This window comes from Larimichthys crocea, chromosome XIII (assembly GCF_000972845.2).
Source record: "Larimichthys crocea isolate SSNF chromosome XIII, L_crocea_2.0, whole genome shotgun sequence".
Classification (NCBI taxonomy): domain Eukaryota; kingdom Metazoa; phylum Chordata; class Actinopteri; family Sciaenidae; genus Larimichthys; species Larimichthys crocea.
Genome location: NC_040023.1, coordinates 39,145,729 through 39,165,302, shown reverse-complemented (window position 1 = coordinate 39,165,302; position 19,574 = coordinate 39,145,729). Strand labels below are relative to the sequence as shown.

General features: G+C 42.5%; 1 protein-coding gene across 3 annotated transcripts; it reads left to right on the top strand.

Annotated features, from left to right (window-relative positions):
* The first annotated feature begins 520 nt into the window (after nt 1-520).
* On the top strand, nt 521-17,237 carry yrk (Yes-related kinase). 3 transcript variants are annotated; one of them, XM_019264286.2, is made up of 13 exons: nt 521-894; nt 7,325-7,368; nt 8,223-8,468; nt 9,185-9,287; nt 9,954-10,052; nt 10,164-10,267; nt 10,428-10,577; nt 11,799-11,963; nt 13,432-13,611; nt 14,454-14,530; nt 14,622-14,775; nt 14,939-15,070; nt 15,941-17,237. In XM_019264286.2, exons 3-13 carry the CDS (start codon nt 8,246-8,248, stop codon nt 16,147-16,149), a joined length of 1,596 nt encoding a protein of 531 aa, XP_019119831.1. In that variant the 5' UTR covers nt 521-894; nt 7,325-7,368; nt 8,223-8,245; the 3' UTR covers nt 16,150-17,237. The 3 variants fall into 3 exon arrangements, with proteins under 3 accessions (XP_019119831.1, XP_019119833.1, XP_019119832.1); XM_019264288.2 differs by lacking the exon at nt 11,799-11,963 and adding an exon at nt 12,620-12,775 and having other exon boundaries at nt 530-894; XM_019264287.2 differs by lacking the exon at nt 521-894 and adding an exon at nt 2,650-2,772.
* The last annotated feature ends 2,337 nt before the right edge of the window (nt 17,238-19,574 follow it).

Sequence of the window (19,574 nt, the reverse complement as noted above, 5' to 3'; positions counted from 1 at the left end):
TTTAAGATCTATTTTTTGCATTCTGATTTGAAGGCTGACATAAAAAACAAATCTATATTATGAGACTGAAGTTTCTCATATTTATAATCCCAGATTAAGCCCAGACTTCTGTATGTGTTGCTGCAGGAGTTGCATTGACCCAACACTAGATGGAGACAAAGACTTAAAAAAGTGAGACGTCTCTTCACAGAGTCAGCTCACTCCTCAAGGTGAACCGTAATTGCGTGACAACACGTTTCAAGACTTCAGACTTTTATTGTCTTTGTATTTATCATTTGTCCTCTTTGTGGAGCTCCAGATGAACGTGCACGATCCAATGATGTCCACCTGTGATGTAATCCGTCTGAAAGTAATAACGGCACCGAAAGAAAAGTGACATGTCACATCTGAGCGCCGTCGTTTTGTTTTGGCTGATGAATGCTCACTTTGCGCGCGGATATCACACATCTGACTCGGTCTTCCTGTACTTCACACCCGGGAGTGGATGTGTCACATCTTGCACTTGCATTTCAGCCTTTTTTCTAGCGAAGCAGCATCTCGTTAGCGGGTTAGGTTCAGTATTATGTAAATAATTCTTGGGACGTACAGTCTCAATAAAAATAGCTTAAAAATGCATAATAGCTCATTTGAATAGTATATCATACATATGACATGTACTTTTAGGTGGGTACTGCTCGCGCGCGATCATCTGGGCAGGATCTCATCCGTCCCTTCCGGACGAAGCGCGTGCTCACGACTTCTCACTTGCTCAGCAGTCGCGCGCAGTTTTAATTCTTGCTCCCCGCGAGCCACCGGACACCTCTGACTCTCACTCACCTCGGTCTCGTGCCCCGGCCGGACTCCAGGGCCCCCCTCCCTCCACCCTCCCCGGTAAAACGACGAGTTTGGTGTCAGGTATGTCCGCTCAGCTTATTGTTTAATGTCTGAAAATGCATATCTGATGGTTTAATTAAAGAGCCAGGGAGTTTGCTGTTTGAAGAAGCGCCTGTGCTTTACTGCCAAACTGTGGGAACCCTACATCAAAGATGACACATGGTTTTTTCCTCATATTTCCAGTTAAATTGATTTTACTTTGAATTTTCTTTTTGGTTCTGTATGGGTGAGGAAGTTGCCTAGTTCACATCTCTGTGAAAGAGACAGAGAAGAACTGTAAATTTAACCCTGGTAGGTAAAAGGACACTGAAAGTACTGATGAGTATTTTCAGAAGTCCACCACCACCACCACCACCGCAGGGCCCTCTGCACCTTTTAAAAAATATATATTTTATATGTCTTTAAGTAGAATAGTCAGAGCTCTGTTTACCATTTTCAGTGTTTCTGAAAATTGGGCAACTTTGGAGTGTTTACTGGTAGATAAAAGGAAGTTTGGTTAGTTGAGAAGTTAATGAAGTGCAGCTTTTACAGTACTTCCACTCTTCATGGTGGACGGACGCCACAGCGGATGATGTTTAGAAATCAGATTGCTAATAGTGCAATATTGAAACAGAGGACTGTGGTCATCAGACCTTTTGGATATTTTCCTGTTAAAATGATTAGTCATAAGGATAAAAATGAGCTAAATGAGTCATCACTCTGGGTTATCAGCTCCTTTTTTTTCACTAAGTATTTTTAAATCTAAAGAGTCAAACAATAACTCATCATAGGATCTGGAGTTGATGTCATCTGGGATCTACTGTATGTTTCTGTCTGCCAGACTTCATTGACTTTTACGTGTAAAACTGACTTCTGGAGCAAATATGTTACATTTGCTCCAGAAGTTTTCATACTGTGGATGTGATTTATTTGGCAACACGCCTACAGGAAACCACCTTGAGGAACAGGCAGGGCTGGATGTTTCCTCAACATATCCATCCATCTGAGGTGTTTTCTGCGGCTTTACTGTGGTCAGATTGGTTAAGGCGTTTACTCCTTCATCGTGATGGGCTGCATAAGGAGGTTGCATAATCACACCTCCATAATCAGCATTCATCTTTTTTTTCCCACTACCGATTCCAAGGAAAGGTTGCCTGTGTGTCTGTGTGAAGGAGGTGTCGTGGAATTTTAAGGGTTGGATGGGGAAGAACTCGATTAGGCTGTCCAAGGCCAAACTTCATCACTTCCTGTTTCTTTACGAGGTCAGTTCCTGTCTTTAGCCTCGGGGCTAAGCAGGAAGGAAGGAGGCATGGAGATGTTTTTTAGTGTGTGTGTGTGTGTGTGGAGGGGCGGGGGGTTTAGAAATGGCCGTTACTGTCATCACCAACAGCTTTCCCATCAAGTGGCTGAGGGCCTGTGACAGTTCAGTGCTTGTCTAAGATGAGCCTGATGTTAGCACCTTCAGATTCCCCTGGATGGAGGGTGTCAGCTGTCATTTTGATCAGTGGTTTAGAAGTTGTTGTTGGGAGACTCATCTTCTCGTTGCTCCCATAAAAACAGGCCCTGAGCGCCCTGATGCTTAAGAAACAGGATCAGACATGTAAATGGTCATGTAGGCTTTCTAACAGGCCACTTAAGTCCTCTGTATCTGGAGGATATGATGACTTCATGTGGAAACAGGACGTCCCAGTGACTGAGACACCTTACTTTTCCATAACCCCCACCCGCCTCCCAGTTTCTCTCCTTTGTGTGTGTGTGTGTGTGTGTGTGTGTGTGTGAGGGGGGTATGTGCTCTATGAGTGTGTGAGGGTTCGGTGACAGCCTGTTTCCCATTGTCCTATCATTCCTGCTCCACTCACACTCTGCATCCTGTGGGGCTTCCTGCGAGCGAGCGAGAGAGTCCGACAGAGAGACGAAAAGGTAAGAACAAAGATGGGGAAACAAGAAATAGAGGATTGAAGAAAGTCTGAGCAGAGAACTGGTGTAAAAGTACAGAAAGTCAACAGATTTGAACAATCCTGTTTCAGTGTGTCAGTGTGTCTGTGTGTGTGTTGACCCGTGTTGCTGCAATGAATTCCCTGCTGGGAGCAGCTTATCGGCAGTCCACTGTGCAGGAAAGGGTGTGTCATCTGGATTTGGATGTTTGCGAGTGTGACGATGGAGGGTGATGTTATTGTGATTTTATAGGAGTGCACTGAATGCGTGCTAATGCTTTGTAGGACAGAATGCATTTGCTTCCTTATATTGTTATAGAGTGTACAATATACTGCAATTTACTGCTCCGGAGTCGAAAATTACTCGGGGACTGTACTTAAGTACAAATACTACATGAGTACTTCCATTTTGAGCTCCTTTATTCTTCAGGTCCACAAAATTTTAGATGGAGAATTTGTACTTCACTACATCCATGCTAGAGCTATAGCTTCTAGGTGCTTTTCAGATGAAGAAAAACTATGTACATATGAAATTTTGTGCTTTCTTATACACCTAGATCAACTAACAACTAACAAAGATTTTGCATACTGAGTGTACTTGATAAGAATGCTTTACTTTTCTAACTGTGTTCATTACTGCTACTTTTACAGAGCACCTTTTCCATCGCTGCTGGTCTTTCTCAAAGTCACAGTTCACTGACTTACAAAGGTTTTTATTTGCCCAGGCGTGGAGATATCTCCGAGATCTATGCCTCCAACCCAGCAAGGTAGAGGTGAATTAAAATTAATTTGGTGTTCTCATATAACGTTTAAAAAAACTTAGCTATGACAAGTTCCTCAAGAGACAGTTTCCCTTTTGCTCTTAAAAAATCCACTGATGGTTTTATTAGGGACTACTTCTTTGGTAGAAAGTATCTCCAGTGAATGACAAAATTCACTTCTACTGTTATTGGGGTGGAGGCGGTCATTTCAAAACGCCCCAATGCCATTTGTATGTCTTCATAAAACCAGAGGTACTCAAGAATTTCTGTTGTAATTCTGATGAAAACTTTCAAAACTGTCAAGAATGTAAACACTGATGTTTATATCTAATAAATATGAAGTCTTTGCTGTAAAAGGATATGTTGCTACAGACAGCTCACAAACCAATACCACACTTCTTCACCAGAGGAAGCAGCTTCTGTTTCACAAAGTGTTCTAATTATTTCTCCTATGCGTTTGCCAGGTGCTATAAAAATCTGCTGTGATCATCAGCAACCAGTCTGTAAAGCGAGGTTTAGTTTTAAACAGACGAAATACTGGTGTATCTGCGTCTTTATGTTAAAAAGTGTTTGTTGGCGCTATACTGTGGCAAGAGAGCAACCTACAAAGATGGTTGCATCATGAAGACATGTTGTTATACCCTATGCAAGTAGCAGACGCTCTTATCCAGAGCGACTTACAGAAAGGGGAACAATTGTATATCATATGGTATAGTGCGATAAGAAGCGTTAGTGCAGCAATAAGTCCTACTGATGATTCTTTAAGGTGTAGATTTGTCGTGTAGTGCTAGGAGAACTGGTGTAGTAGCTAGTGTAACTGGTATTAGAAGGTTAGGTACGTTTTAAACACGATGACAGACCGCATGTGCATGTAACCGGAGAGCTTTTTCAATGTCTAATCAGTTTGTTTACTCAATTTATTTGGAAATTAAATACATTATGTAAACTGAGAGTAATTCCTGTCACAGCTTCCAAAATGTTGTTTGTGCTTGTTGCATACTGCATCCTTTCGTTACTTGGTTTCAAAAGACAAAGAGGAACTCGCACTGTTCTTAAATTACTCTGGTGTCACCAGTGCTTATACAGAGTTTAATCACACACACACACACACACACATGCACACACGCACACACGCACACACCTAAAAGGGAGCAACAAGCTGTGTGCCAATTCGAATATGTGCAACCGGCTCGTACCATCCATCACCACCACACAGTCTGATACAATCCACTCTAGTATCTTTAATGTTGCTAAGACAAAGTTATGAAAAGACACATTCTGCATCCAAATGAACTAAGTATGTCGCATAATTTAGGTCTCTTTGCATGCCTGCTTAGCGAAGCCTTTGCCAAGTGGAGCGTAAAACTGTCCTGCATGGTTTGTTGTCACGATCATGAAAACCTCAGGTCAACCGAATAATCAGGTGTCACAGCTTCTGTGTGCAGAGAGGAAGACTGACGAGGGCGAAAACATTTAGTCAACAGGAACCCAACAGAGAACAATGACCGTAAAAGCCATTCAGCAAACGGCCCTCTGCATGCGTGTGTGTGTGTGTGTGTGTGTGTGTGTGCGTGCCTATGAGTGTTATTATGCTGCCCCTATCAGTGGTGTGGTCATGTGCCAATCTTAGAAAATCTGAAAAAACAAAGAAGATCTGACAGATAAAAATGGAAGATGTCGCCTTTTCACCCTCTGCCACTAAGGTTTGTGAGAAAGAGCAGAGAGGCTGCAGCTTTGGTTGTTGGAGGGGTGTAGGCACGAAGTAGAGTAAAACAGAAACAGAGAGGAAGGTGTGTGTGTGTGTGTGTGTGTGTGTGTGTGTGTGTGTGTGTGTGTTGGGGCTGTTTGTGGCCCTGCAGCTGCCTGGTGTGTATGTGTGTGTGTGTGTGGATGGACTCTGTCCTCAGTTTCCAGGAAAAGGGGGGAGCCATCAGAGGGCTGGACAGGAAACTCTAACAGGGCTAACTTCCTGTAACTCGCCTGATGGCTGACCTGATAGTCAATGAGTGTGTGCGTGCGTGCGGGCTTGTGCGCACGTTAAATTTTTGCATATTTTGCCTCCGACTCCTCTGGATGTAGCCCGTAATAGCTTTTGTTGGTTTAAACAGGAATTTCGGGGACTTTGTGGTGTGGATAGGACAAACCTGACGCTGTTCACTGGGAACGCTGCTGCTTTTTCATAATGAAAGTACTTCTTTTTTTTTGTGTTGCTCCCGGCCATAACCTGTATTGTTCTTCCTGTGTGTGACTTCCCTCACATTCCTCAGTAGGTGGGGAGGCTGCAGACTGAAGTTGAAAGGTTGCCAGTTTGAAACCTACAGCACCTCTATACTCAGTTGCCAGTTTATACACCTACGACAGCTGACACTAATGCAGTTAAATACAGCAGCCCTGTAATAAATCCTACTTCCAGTTTTGTTGAAATTGTTTGATGAAACTGTATTTTGAAGGTGTTACATTATACTGCGGGGTTCACCCAGTTATATCATTGAGAAAACACAGAAAAATATTAGAAACGACAGCCTAAAAATGACCAAACAGTTTAATCAAGGACTACATTTGAAGATTACATTCTTTATTGGTTCACCTGCCTATTATTTTCTCAATGTTTAATGTCTGTAAATCATCAAAAAGACTTAGAGAGCTTATTTTGTTCAGTCAGTAGTATAAAACCTAAAGATATTCAGTTATTATCACATGGCAAGACAAATAAAAGCATCAAATCATCACCATTTAGAAGCTGTAGTGAGATCATTATGAATGTTTTTGCTTGAAAAATCAATCAATCAATTAATAAATTGATTATCAAGATAGACGTATTGTTTCAGATGAACAGTGTCAACAAAACCTAAACGTTATAACCTTCATAGATATTTTTATGACATTAGACGGCATGATTTTAAAGGAATAGTTCGTTTTTTGTTCAGATGAAATAATATTTAACATGTTAATTAGTGAGCTTTAAAGGAGCTGGTATGAGCCAGGCTAGCAGTTTCCCACTGTTTCCAGTGTTTGTGCTAAGCTAACTGGTTGCTGGCTGTAACGTCATATTTACTGTGCAGACATGAGAGCGGTATCAATCCTCTCATCTAACCAGAAAGTACAAAGCGAATGACACAGTAAAACGCTCATCTGTTGATCAGGATCATGCTGATGACTGCGTGCAGACGTGTCTGTACATAATTCAGATGTTTAATAGTCTTCTCTGTGTGTTATTTCATCTTGATGTTGGCACCGGCTCTTATTTTGTTAACACAAATTCTTTTCAAACAATGTGGTTTGCTCAAAACTGGAAGTCCCGATTGTGTACGTGCACGCTTTGTGAAACACATTTCACAGTGTCAGTGACTGTCACAGTGTGTCAGTTACCCCTGTCTTATGATGACACTTACAGGTATATTTCACCACAAACCACACACACATGCACACACACACGCATGCACCTTCAATCACACAAACACAGCTGTTGGCCAGAGAAAATGTCTCCCCATTCGAAAATGCAAAGCAGAAAGGGAAGTGGCTAACCTCATTGCTCTCTCTCTGTCTTTCCCTATCTTGAGCTGTCTGTGTCTCAGTTTTTTTTTCTTTCTATCTTTGTCTCCTTGCGTCTCCCTACACGCATCTCTTTATTCACGCTTTACCGCCCTTGAGCCTTTCTCTCACATTCCCCATCACCTTTTTCGTCTCCCGTTCTCTGCCACTCATCCTCTCCCTGCCCTGCTCTCTCGTTCCACCCCTTGTCACTCACCTCCTTCCCTCGTTTTTTTTGTTTTCCAGTGGCGATGGTGATTGACAGATGATCTGACAGAGGAAGACATCAGGTGAGAGAAAGTTTCTCCTTCCAACCTCCCTTCCGCTCTTCTTCCTCCTCCTCCTCCTCCTCCTCCTCCTCCACCTCCTCTTCCTCCCACTTGAGGGAAGTTAAGTTTTTTTAGTTAAAGTTTGTTACTTCTCTCTTCACAGTTCAGCTCTTTACACCCTGATGATTCGTTTCACCAGGGTAACCCCGCTGTATGTTGCTTTCACTTTCTACCAGCTAGTGTTTGAAGTCTCAGGTTGCGTAGGCAGGAATTAGGGGAAATATTTCTTAAGTTGAATCTTGCTATAATACTATATTATTGTATTTTTTAAAATTTTATTTCATTGATAAACGGTGATACTGTCATTAAAGTTATAGCTAATTATTGTATTTAAAGGGACACATGAAGTTGCTCAGCCAGTTTGAATTGTGTTGTCTGTGACTGGAGGAGCTTAACAAAGTTTGAAAAAACAACCCAGATGATGTCATAGTGATGTCATCAGGGTTACCATGACAGAGACTTGAACATTTTAAACATAAAACAGTGAAAGCATGGAGTTTAAAGGTGTTGGAGGGTTTATCAGGTAGCGGTGGTCAAAGGAAAGATGTTGCATTATGGGAAAGGACCTGGTGTTTCCAGACTTTACTCATGCTAGTAACTAAAAATCAGAATATCTCTGCCTCTGCTGCTTTAATTCTGCTTGTCGCCAGTTTATTTTGGATTTGTATGTTTCAACTAACCTTTCTTCTTATGAGTTATTACTGTACTTATACCAGATAGGAAAAGGATACAGCTTTAATCACTATTGTCTCACACCAAGCAGCAAGACATTCACACGAAAAAGTATGTTTCGTAAACTCTGCTTTCTTTCACAGACGTCGTCTCCGTGCTGGTTATTATGGGGTGTGCCTGTTGCAAGCAGAAGAAGTCCACCAAAGCAACAGTAACATCAACAACAGGCGATGTTACAGACCTGTTTCCTAGCAACGCAGATGGAGGGTTATCCTCGGTTATGAATCAGGGCCGCTATTGTCCTGACCCCACTCAGATCCCGGACTTCAACAAGGGCTTCTCACAAAGCGACATCTTCCCCAGCACCAACACACACCAACGGCCTGGAGGTAGGACTGTGTGTTTGCGTGAAGTAAAAGGGTCTTATAGTATTACTTAGACTCTAGAAGGTGAAAGTCTTTCTTCATCAAAACATAATTCATAATTATTATTTGACATGCAGAGTCAAGAAAAACAATATTTTTTCAGGATGTACTATTTTTTCTTTCTGCCCCAAAATATTTTCAGTGATAGGTTCACCGTTTTAATACTATTTACACTGGCCCTGAAGTGATCAATGTCAATGTAAGAGATTGTGGACAGTGCCTGTTTTGTGCAGAAATCGCTTAGCGGTTGGTTAATTTAAGGCTTCAGCTCTCTCATTGAGACAAATCCAGCTGGTATCTTTTAAAGTTTAAGTCCCTTTAGTGTTAAATTCATTCTGTGTTTCTTTACTGAGATGCAATAAAGGGACAGTAAGCTTCATATTAGCTACAGCTGGACTATTAAATGCATTTTGGCAGAGAACAAGCACTATTTTGTCTTTCATCTCACACTGAAAACACACTAAGAGAGGAACTCTTCACAGCTACTGTTGGCAGGAGGACAGTAACCATTTCAGTGTACAATATATTTTGCTATGTGAGTATTGTTCTAAGACAGACTTAACACGAATGTGAACATACCCTTCAGATCATTTAAGGCTGTAAAAATAGATGACTAGTTTAGTGGTATGAACTATAACTGGTCTTTTGTTGTCTGTATGCGTGTGCGAACACATGTGCAGGTGGCGGAGTCACTCTCTTTATAGCTCTGTATGACTACGACGCCCGCACAGAAGATGATCTTACTTTTCAGAAAGGAGAGAAATTCCAGATCATCAACAACACGTAAGCACAAATGTACACGAACACAGCCTTAGTTCAATAACATCTGTTGTTAAATTACAGGAGAAACATACCTGACAGCATCGGGAGCTGAATGTTAATTGTATGTGATTGGTGTTAAATATGTTAAATGAGATGAGGTATGACTCCCAAACGGTAATTAATCTTGTTTGCATACATTAAATGCCACAGGCTGCAATTAAACACCACTCATTAACACTGTGAACTGCCGCAGCTTATGTTCTTGAACAATGTCCCTGTCCTACTCGAGAAATCTAAAATCTGTTTATATGATTATGTTTAATCTGTCTTTGCAGCCAGCAGGTTTTTGGAGTTACTGTTGCTCTAACTTCTGCTTTTTATCTTCTTTATCATCTCGACACATTTTACTCTTGAGTTCATTTGAATATAGATAAAATGCATTTTGTGACTTGTGAAACTTGAAAGTACAATTTTTGCATATCTAAACATTTGGAGGGATGAAGAAGTGGTTTTATACTGTAGAGTTATTGTTTATTTTCATTTTAGCATTGTTAAAAATATAATTTGCGGATTGCAAAGTGAATCCTCCATCAAGTGTAGTACTAAACCATGAGCTGACTGTGTTTTCTGAAACACATCTGATGTTTCTCTGAAAGCAAACTGACATTTTGTGCGTGTTTTCTGCAGAGAGGGTGACTGGTGGGAGGCTCGCTCTTTGGACACAGGCAACTCAGGTTACATCCCCTCCAACTACGTAGCTCCTGTCGACTCCATACAGGCCGAAGAGTGAGAACACGCACACACACACACACACACACTGACATGAAGTCTGAGGGCAGAGGTCACATGATGTGCGCTGTCGCTGTGGTGACCCATGTGTTGTTGTCATGGTGACAGGTGGTATTTTGGAAAGATGGGGAGGAAGGATGCAGAGAGACAGTTGTTGGGCCATGGCAACCAGAGGGGAACCTTCCTCATACGCGAGAGCGAGACCACCAAGGGTGAATAAGCCTAACATACACACACACGCACACACACTTAAAATAGAGGTTCACAGCTCTAGATATGTGAACACTTTCATTTTCTCTCTCTCTCTCTCTCTTTCCGTTTCTCACCTCTTAACCACTTAATGTCCACCTTTTCCTCTCCGACCTTTTACAGGTGCTTACTCTCTGTCTATCCGCGACTGGGACGACAACAAGGGAGAGCACGTCAAGCATTATAAGATCCGCAAACTAGACAACGGTGGTTATTATATCACCACAAGATCTCAGTTTGACACTGTGCAGCAGCTGGTGGAGCACTACACAGGTAACACACATGAACACGAGAACGTGGACACTTAATTCATCCTCTTTTTTCCTGCTTCTCCTTTAAAGTGAAAAAATATTTGTGTCGCCTGTTTTCTGATGCATCCTCAGGCTCCAAAAACTCGGCTGCCGCTTCCACGGATCTCATCTAAAATTTGTTTTGAATCTTTGCCCAATCAGTCTCTGCCCAAATGCAGCACGGAAGCATAATTCCGTCTGTGCTTCATTAAATCTGTAATTTTATTGTACATAAGTACAATTTTGAGGTACTTTGCCTGAGTACTTCCATTTGATGTTACTCTCTGCTTCTTTTAGAATATACTTTTTACATTTATTGGACAGTTTGAAGTCATAGTTGCAGAGTCATGTTTCATATTAAACAATATATGATAGACCTTATAAAATATGATGTCATAGGACAGTACGGTACTCATAAAAAAAACAAAAAACATTACATGTTGTACATGACATACATTACAGTGCATCAGGAATAATAATAATAATAATAATAATAATAATAATAATTATATATATATATGCCTAAATGCCCATAATTGCCTGATGAGCACTAATAAATACTTTTACTTTTACTTTTACTTCTGAGGAAATGTTTCTAACATTTGCAGAAGTACACATTCTTCACTTTGTGGTATACCTATTTTCAGTTAAGGAAAATGATTTGAATACCTCCCACACTTGCACCTCTAACTTTTACTTTTTAAGTTCATAAGATTATTTTTAAACTCAGTTCAGAGTTCTCGTAACACACAGGGTTCACACCCTGCACTTCCTCTGCTCTCTGTCAGTGTTAATCTGCCCTCTAGTGGCTCGTGTTGATACAGCAAACATTCTGCAGTTTGTGACTTCACGTGACACGGTCATGGAAAGCAACCTTAGAGATTTAGCTGCTTGTATCACTTTTTTGTTGCTAGTGTTTGTTTGCTTTTCTTATTAGCTGTATTGCCCCTGTACTTATATGTAAATGATCCCGCTGCTCAGAATATGTGTTCATGTCTGTTTTGCTGAATTTTCTTTGTGTCTCTGAACTTCATGGTCAACTTTTCAGCTGCAGATGTAGATAAGAAACCTGTCTTGTTCTTTATTTATCTCTGCCTTTGCTGCTTATTCTTCTTCTGTTTTCTATCTCGCTTGTTTCCTCTTTTCTTTCGCCTGCCTGTTCGTCTCTCCTCTCTTTCTCTCTCTGTCTCTCTCTCTCTCTCAGAGAGAGCGGCAGGACTGTGCTGCCGTTTGATTGGCAGCTGTAAGCGGGGCATGCCTAAGCTGGCCGACTTATCAGTGAAGACCAAGGATATGTGGGAGATTCCCCGTGAATCCCTCCAGCTGATTAAGAAGCTGGGCAATGGCCAGTTTGGAGAAGTCTGGATGGGTAGGAATGGTTGGACTGTGTCGCAGTGGGGGAAGGTGACAGCTCTAACACACCTGGATAAAAAAAAAAAAAAGTATAAAAGATGAGCAGGTACATATAATGCATTTAAGTCTTGGTTGTGTTCAGTTGGCAAGAGCATCAGTAAAACACTTGTGGTGTAAAGACACCTGCACACTCACAAAGATACACTGTAAAGCCCTGTTTATCTGTCTGTGTTCAGAGTCTTGTCTACCTGCAACAAATATACCTGTGGATCAGACCACACAAACATAGACAAGACACACACATACAACAGTAGATGTAGTCTGGACTGTTGTGTGAATGTTGTGTGTTGAGTAGCAACTGCAGCAATGAAACAAATCCTAAATAAATCCCTGTATGTGATAGGAATGACACAGACACAGCTGCTAATACATACAAATGTGGCTTTGTTTTACATCCAGGTGTGCAGAGTTGTGCCCCTCCTCCCCTGTTTTTGCATGTGCATGTATCATCATCTCACCTCATCTCTTTGTCACCCCCTCCCACCTTTTTTTCTTCCATCTTTCCACCCATCACCATACCCCTTTGCCCCATTTTTCATCACCCACTTCTACTCTTTCCTTTTACTCCATCTCCACCCTCCTTTGTTGGCTCTCACCTCCTCCCTCTAATAGGCAGCAATGACGGGCTGTGTTATTACCTGACCAAGGCCTGTCCTAACTCCACCCCACTCACCATGGGCCTTGGGCGGGATGCTTGGGAGGTGTCCAGAGAAACGCTGTCAATGCAAACGAAGCTAGGACAGGGCTGCTTCGGGGACGTTTGGATGGGTGAGAATGACACCTTCAACCTCTAATGCCCTCTGCAGGCACAGAGGGAGAACTGACTGTCCAGCATCGTCCTCTGTAGTGTCCCATATTGTCCTGTAACAAAGATTGCTGGTAATGCTAAATGTCTGGCTGTGGCTGACCATTTATGTCAGTGTCTGTAAGTTCGGTTTGATGTTTTCCCAGTATAGCTGTATTTTCAATCGTGTCCAAAATGTCATACAGTGTCCTTGACGAAATCTAAGTATGTTGGGTTTTCTGAGCCATGCAGAGTTTCTCCCTGAAGCCAGCCAAGCTTTGTGCCTGTTCGTGTAACTCAGGTGCTGCTGGTGTTGATGTAAGACCAGTAAACCTCCCTCCCTCCCTCCCTCCTAACAATACCTGTCTCATGTCATGCATGCTCTCTGAAATAACTATCATTTGCATGCACCAGTGGTTTGACCATGTGTGTGTGTTCGTCGCAGCCTGCGTGTCTTGTTTTTTCGATGTTTTGATGTGTACATTTGTATGTGCGGGTGTTTGTGTCCTTGTATGAGTAGTATGTACATGTGTATACAGTCATCACATTGTCAGCATGTAAGAAAATTGGCCCGCGAGGCATGTCTCTGTGTGTGTCCATGTACTATGTGCGCATTAACATCCCCTTGTCTGTATGCCAGGCATGTGGAATGGTACCACCAAGGTAGCGGTGAAGACTCTGAAGCCAGGGACCATGTCCCCTGAGGCCTTCCTGGAGGAGGCTCAGATCATGAAGAGACTCCGCCACGACAAGCTGGTGCAGCTCTATGCTGTCGTGTCTGAGGAGCCCATCTATATTATCACCGAGTTCATGAGCCAAGGTATCAGGCTGAGTCAACTGTCAAGACTGTGACATACTGTAGATACAATATGAATCACTGTCTTTGGCTGGAAACCTCACTGACTCTGAAAAGTGAGGTCTTAAATAAGATGAATAGTTCACAAAACAGTTAGTGCAAACCACCACCAAGGTTAATCTCTTAATTTTTAATAATAGTATGTTTACAGTAAAAAAAATAATTATACATTAAAAATAGGAACAAAAGAATGACACGTGTTTTGACTTTCTAAATCTGCATCTGGATTACATTAAAACAGATGTGTGATCATGGCACACATGGTGGATTTCTATCAGTAGAGAACATTTTCAGAAACGCCCTATGTTGCATTGAAATAATTTAACAAATCCTGGATCTGCACCCACAGAAATCCTTCACTTCTCAGTTGGCTTCTTTTAAACATTTCCTGCTCTGCACAATAGACAAACAAATAAACAGGAACAAAGACGTCAACATCAACAGTCAGGCATTTACTCTACATAGAAAAAATTGGCAGAAGGGTGGTGCAGTGATCAGGGAATCTCCTCATAGGTCAGTTCGGAGTTCAATCCCCGATACATCCAAAAACAATGAATTTCTACCAATTCCAGGGATTCTCTATTTCTCTTGGAAAGACCTTTGACCTCCCTGTGGAGGGTGCCAGGGGGGCAGGTGAAATATCTCTTCAATATTTATAAAACCAATGCCTGAATTAATAACTGTATGAATTTACAAGAATTTATCTAAAAATATTTATTTTGTACTCATCATGATACACAGCAGATATGAGTTATCTACAGAAGTTATTAGGGGCCAGTCATGATGTTACCATCTTGTTTTTTTAGGAAGTTTGCTGGACTTCTTAAAAGATGGTGAAGGGCAGAATCTGAAACTGCCTCAACTGGTGGACATGGCTGCACAGGTGAGTTAAGCACAAACCCACAGATACAAACACAAAAAAGAGGCACACACATCTATCTGAGCTCTTCTACTTTCTTTGTGTTTTCTTGTAGATTGCAGCTGGAATGGCGTACATTGAGAGGATGAACTACATCCATCGTGACCTGCGAGCAGCTAACATCCTTGTTGGAGACAATCTGGTGTGCAAAATCGCTGACTTTGGCCTGGCTAGGCTCATTGAGGACAACGAGTACACAGCCAGACAAGGTAACAGCATGTGATATTGTGTGTGTGTGTGTATGAGAGAGAGGAAGAGAGCCATGCTTGCACAATGATTAAGAGCCTGCCTCTGCCTCCGTGCCTATATTTTTATACATAACCTATCCTAATTATATGATTATGCATCTTCACTGTGTTGCCATGGTTTCAGGGGCGAAGTTCCCTATCAAGTGGACAGCTCCAGAAGCTGCGTTGTATGGTCGCTTTACCATCAAGTCAGATGTCTGGAGCTTTGGCATCCTACTAACTGAACTCATCACTAAGGGACGGGTGCCATACCCAGGTACTGGATGACGCCTATGTTTCTTAATCTCACAACATTTCTGATTGTGCTTGGCAGTGACAATTCTTCAGGATTTAGAGTTATTTTTTAACTATTCACTGTCAAAACCTGGACAAGATAACATTTCTACAGCAACAACCTGGACAAGCAGTTGCAGATAACAATAGAGAGTTTGAGAGTTTGGGGGTTTACTTACATTTTTTCACAACCAGAACACACTGTATTACAGCACTGGGTGAGTTTAGTTTATAAGTGCTTCAAAAGTAGATGAGAAGGAAAACCTGCCACCCCGCTGTGCAAATTAGCTCACAGATCATGCTGTATCTTTGGCAAAAACATTCCTGGTTTTATTTTATGTCTTTAAGGTGAACAATGCTGCAATAAATCACAATAATGTTTCTACCGACATGTTTTTGATACACTTTAATATAATAACATAACTTTATTTAACAAGGGGTTGAAATATCTTGTACTGTAGTGTCATGGCCAAGACAGCAGCAGTTTGCAAAACATAAAAATACATGGATAATAAATATACCAAAACAAATGATATAAAAAGAGATGTGCAGTAGCAATAATTAATATATATCTATATAAATGAATACAGAAAATAAAATCTAGTTCTTTGAAACCCTTTATAACGCAGCTAATAAATAGACTGTAGTTGCAACCATATTGAGATGTTTCCCCGATGATTTTAAATAACTTTATTGCAGTATGTTGCAGTGTTAAATAACTTTAGGAATTACGTTTCCCTTACTTCCTCTTTTTATTTTCCTATATATCTAATATATGTTGCTTTGGTGCTTTTGGTGTTTTTTAATCCCTTCTCCTGCATCCACATTCCCCCTCTCCACTCCCTCCCTTTAGGCATGAACAATCGTGAAGTACTGGAGCAGGTGGAGAGAGGCTACCGGATGCCCTGTGCCCCGGGCTGCCCCGCCTCGCTCCATGAACTGATGCTGCAGTGCTGGAGGCGGGAGGCCGACGAGAGGCACACTTTTGAGTACCTGCAGTCCTTCCTGGAGGATTACTTCACCGCCACAGAGCCGCAGTATCAGCCCGGAGAAAACCTGTGACCGCACACATGTGGGACAGATGTGGAGCAATAAACGGACAAACAGAAAGAGAGTGACAGATATATAGACGGGAAGACATTGATATATATACCTGCATATACACTGATAAGCATGTCATACCACATGTACATGCTTTCACTGTATTTGTCCCACACACACACACGCACACACACATATTAAGATACATATCGTCGCCTTGTTTAATTGTTGAAAGACAGTTTCCTCCTTTTGGTCATTGATCACTGCAGCCCATTCAAGACAGATCAGTCAACCATGTTGAAGAGCAGAGTCGGAGCTCTGCTGCTCAGGCCTTGCAGTAATGTTGCTTTACTCTGTAACCATGACAACAAGGAAATGAAAGAAGATGTAGATGGTTGTGTTGAGGTGGGGGGAAGTCGAGTTGGTACATGATTTGTTCAGCTACCATATATGTCCTCTGATTCCTGTGTCTGAGACGAGGTGATTTAGTTGTCCAGCTGTTTACCTGACATAAAGAATGTTGATAGAGAAATGATAGATGGTGCAACAGGTCTCAGAGCGCAGTTTGAATGTGGTCTTCGACAAAAAAAAGAAAAAAAAGAATGATGTCAGAATGAACCTCATGAACACGTGTGGTAACTAAGTAGATCATGTACACAGCCACTCCCATGTAGGATGCCTCCTCTAACAATAATCTTACAAAACTATAAAAAGGCTGTTGAACTGATCCACATCCATCACCTGAAAAAGGGCTGAACCGAACCAATATGTGCCTTAAAGTGATCAAATTAAGGGCTGTTTTTAAGTACCTTTATCACTGTGTTAGTAAATTCTGTGAGATGGTAAAGAATGCTTTTGGTTTGTCTGTTAATTTGTATGAGCTGTCTCGTTTGTTGTTTTTAATTTAACTCAGATATATCTGATGCATCACAAAGACTTCTATATCTAGTTAACATATATACAGTTTCCATCCATTGGGAGGGCAGGGTGAAATGTTACACATAAAGGGGAAAAGATCGATGTGTGTTTTTATGGAGAAGTGTAACCTTTATGTTGAGATTGCCCTGTCATGTTATTGTAATAAAGATCAAATATCTTTTCCAAATGAAGATATGTATCTCATGTGTTTGGACATTTAGGCTGCTTTTGTTTGATGTTTCTTCAGAGGTAATGTCAAAGACGGTTGTCATCACATCACACAAAACACACAAGTATACATGAATAATCATTGCCTTTAAATTTCTATTATTCTTTTATTATTTTCTTCAACTGTGGTTCATGTGAGGAAAAAAATCTACTTCGCCTGTTTTGTCCTTCAAACAAAATGTCATATTTTTTTTTAGATTTAGAGCAAAAATAAATATGATCAAATTAATAAATTCTCCTAATAAGAAAGAAATTGCTTCAGAGCAGGCGTGAGATATACCAGCCTCGGTTTCTATCATATGATATTGGCTGTGTATGCATCCCTGGCGCTGGCAACTATTCTCTGTCCTCAGAAATTCCTCCCACCCCTGCTGAGTCTCTCACACTCCTCGACGCTTTCTCTCATTCACACTCGCTCTCTTTCAGTCATCAGTAAACTACTGTTCCCATAGTTCCAGAGGTGTAAAAGTGAGGCCAGCTACGGATGCCCGTATGGGTTTGACAGTCAGGCACGTTGGAGAGGCACAGCGGAGACTGGGGCGCACGAGAGACAGAGAGCTGGAATTGCAGAGGCAGAGACGCACGGGCGCACGGTCGATTTTCGCCTCCCGCATACAGGGGAGTCCCGCGCCTGTCACCAAAACCGGAGCACAGGGCTCGAGCGCGGTTATGTCAGCACCTTAATTGGGGACAAGACTGTGAACTAACCTCCCTGCTCCCCGTTTTTTGAAATTTCTCCCCCCTCCTTTTGTGTTTTTTTTTTTGCTTTCCCATCTTTGTGGGTGCAGATATTGATGTGAGCCAGAGGAGCGGTTTTTCCGTTGAGCCGCACGAGACGGTGGCGCGCGACGGCAGCGAGAGAGACAAGCCGTTTCCATTGATGTGGGAGGACTATCTCCCTCCGACACGGGGAGCTCAGATGAAGGGGAAATGCTGCGGGCTGACGGCTGCAGCCGTCAAGGCAACGGCACCGTGACCCGGGCGAGGAGAGGAGCGAAGCACCGCCACCGACAGCAGCCACAGCGCGAGCTCACAGCCCCGCCAGCCAGCCCGCGCGGACACCGCAACAGCTCCAGCAGCCACAGCGCGAGCCCCCCAGACTCCCGCTCTCCTCTCTCCCTTGGTGAGTGCGCGTGCAGCGTCTTGTGTACACAACACCAACAATTTGGTCCGATTATCCAGATGTGCTGCGCACCTCTGGCTACGTCCCGATTTGAGTTTAAAAAAAAAAAAAAAAAAATATATATATATATATATATTTTTTTAATTTTACATCGGAGCCGCTGACGAACGGAGCTCTGCATTCATACTGCTCGTGCTGCTGGGTCATCTGGGCTTTACTGTGGGTATGCAGCGTGTGTGGTGAGATCTGAAATTATGATGTTCAAACACACACACACGCACACACACACACACGCAATGTGGTTAAATGTGCGCACAATAAACCCCCACCTGTTTTTGAGTATTTACAATGTTCTCACCTATTCGCCTCATCATCACTGATTTTATACACAGTGTACAGTACCTCTACAGGTACTGTCACCCTGCTGGCACACACACACACACACACACACACCTGTCTTGTTTATTTGCTGTCTCCACAGACAGTGAGTGAGTTTGATGGGACTTTTCTACTGAATTTACATACCAGTGACACATACCAGAGGTTTGACTGTGAGCCAAGCTCCTGATGATGGACAGATGTTTGCTTTACATATAAACAGGAGACACAGAGAGTCCCGGTGAGCATCCGTCCAATCCCCCCCCTGGGGGTTTCCAATCTCGGCAGCCCCCCTGAGTTGTCAGGGCAGTTAGGCGGGACACAGCAGCAGCAGCAGCAGCAGCAGCAGCAGCACATCCTGCAGTGGCAACAGGGCCGGTGTGCTGTGATGAGAGACACGGCATACTCGTGGTGGTGATTATCAGCTCTCTTGTTGAGGAAGAGAGAGAGAAGCTGAAGGAGAGGGGGAGAGGGGATGAGAGGGAGAGAGAAGTCAATGTCGATGTCTGGGCAGTGACAGTTCGTTATTTAAGGGCCCCTCAGAAGACGTGCACAGGCTGCCCTAGTGCAGGTGCTGTTAGTATGCAGAGTGATGCTCTGTCTGTCTGTCAGTCTGTCTGCCTGTCTGTCTGCCTGTCTGTCTGTCTGTCTGTCTGTCTGTCTCTCTGTCTGTCTGTCTGTCTGTCTGTCTCACACAATCTCACTCTCTCAGTTGCTGGTTGAAGAGTGAGTTCTCTTATTGCCGTGTCCACTTGGACATAATGAATAATTTCAAACCTCTGAATGCTGGAATGAAAAG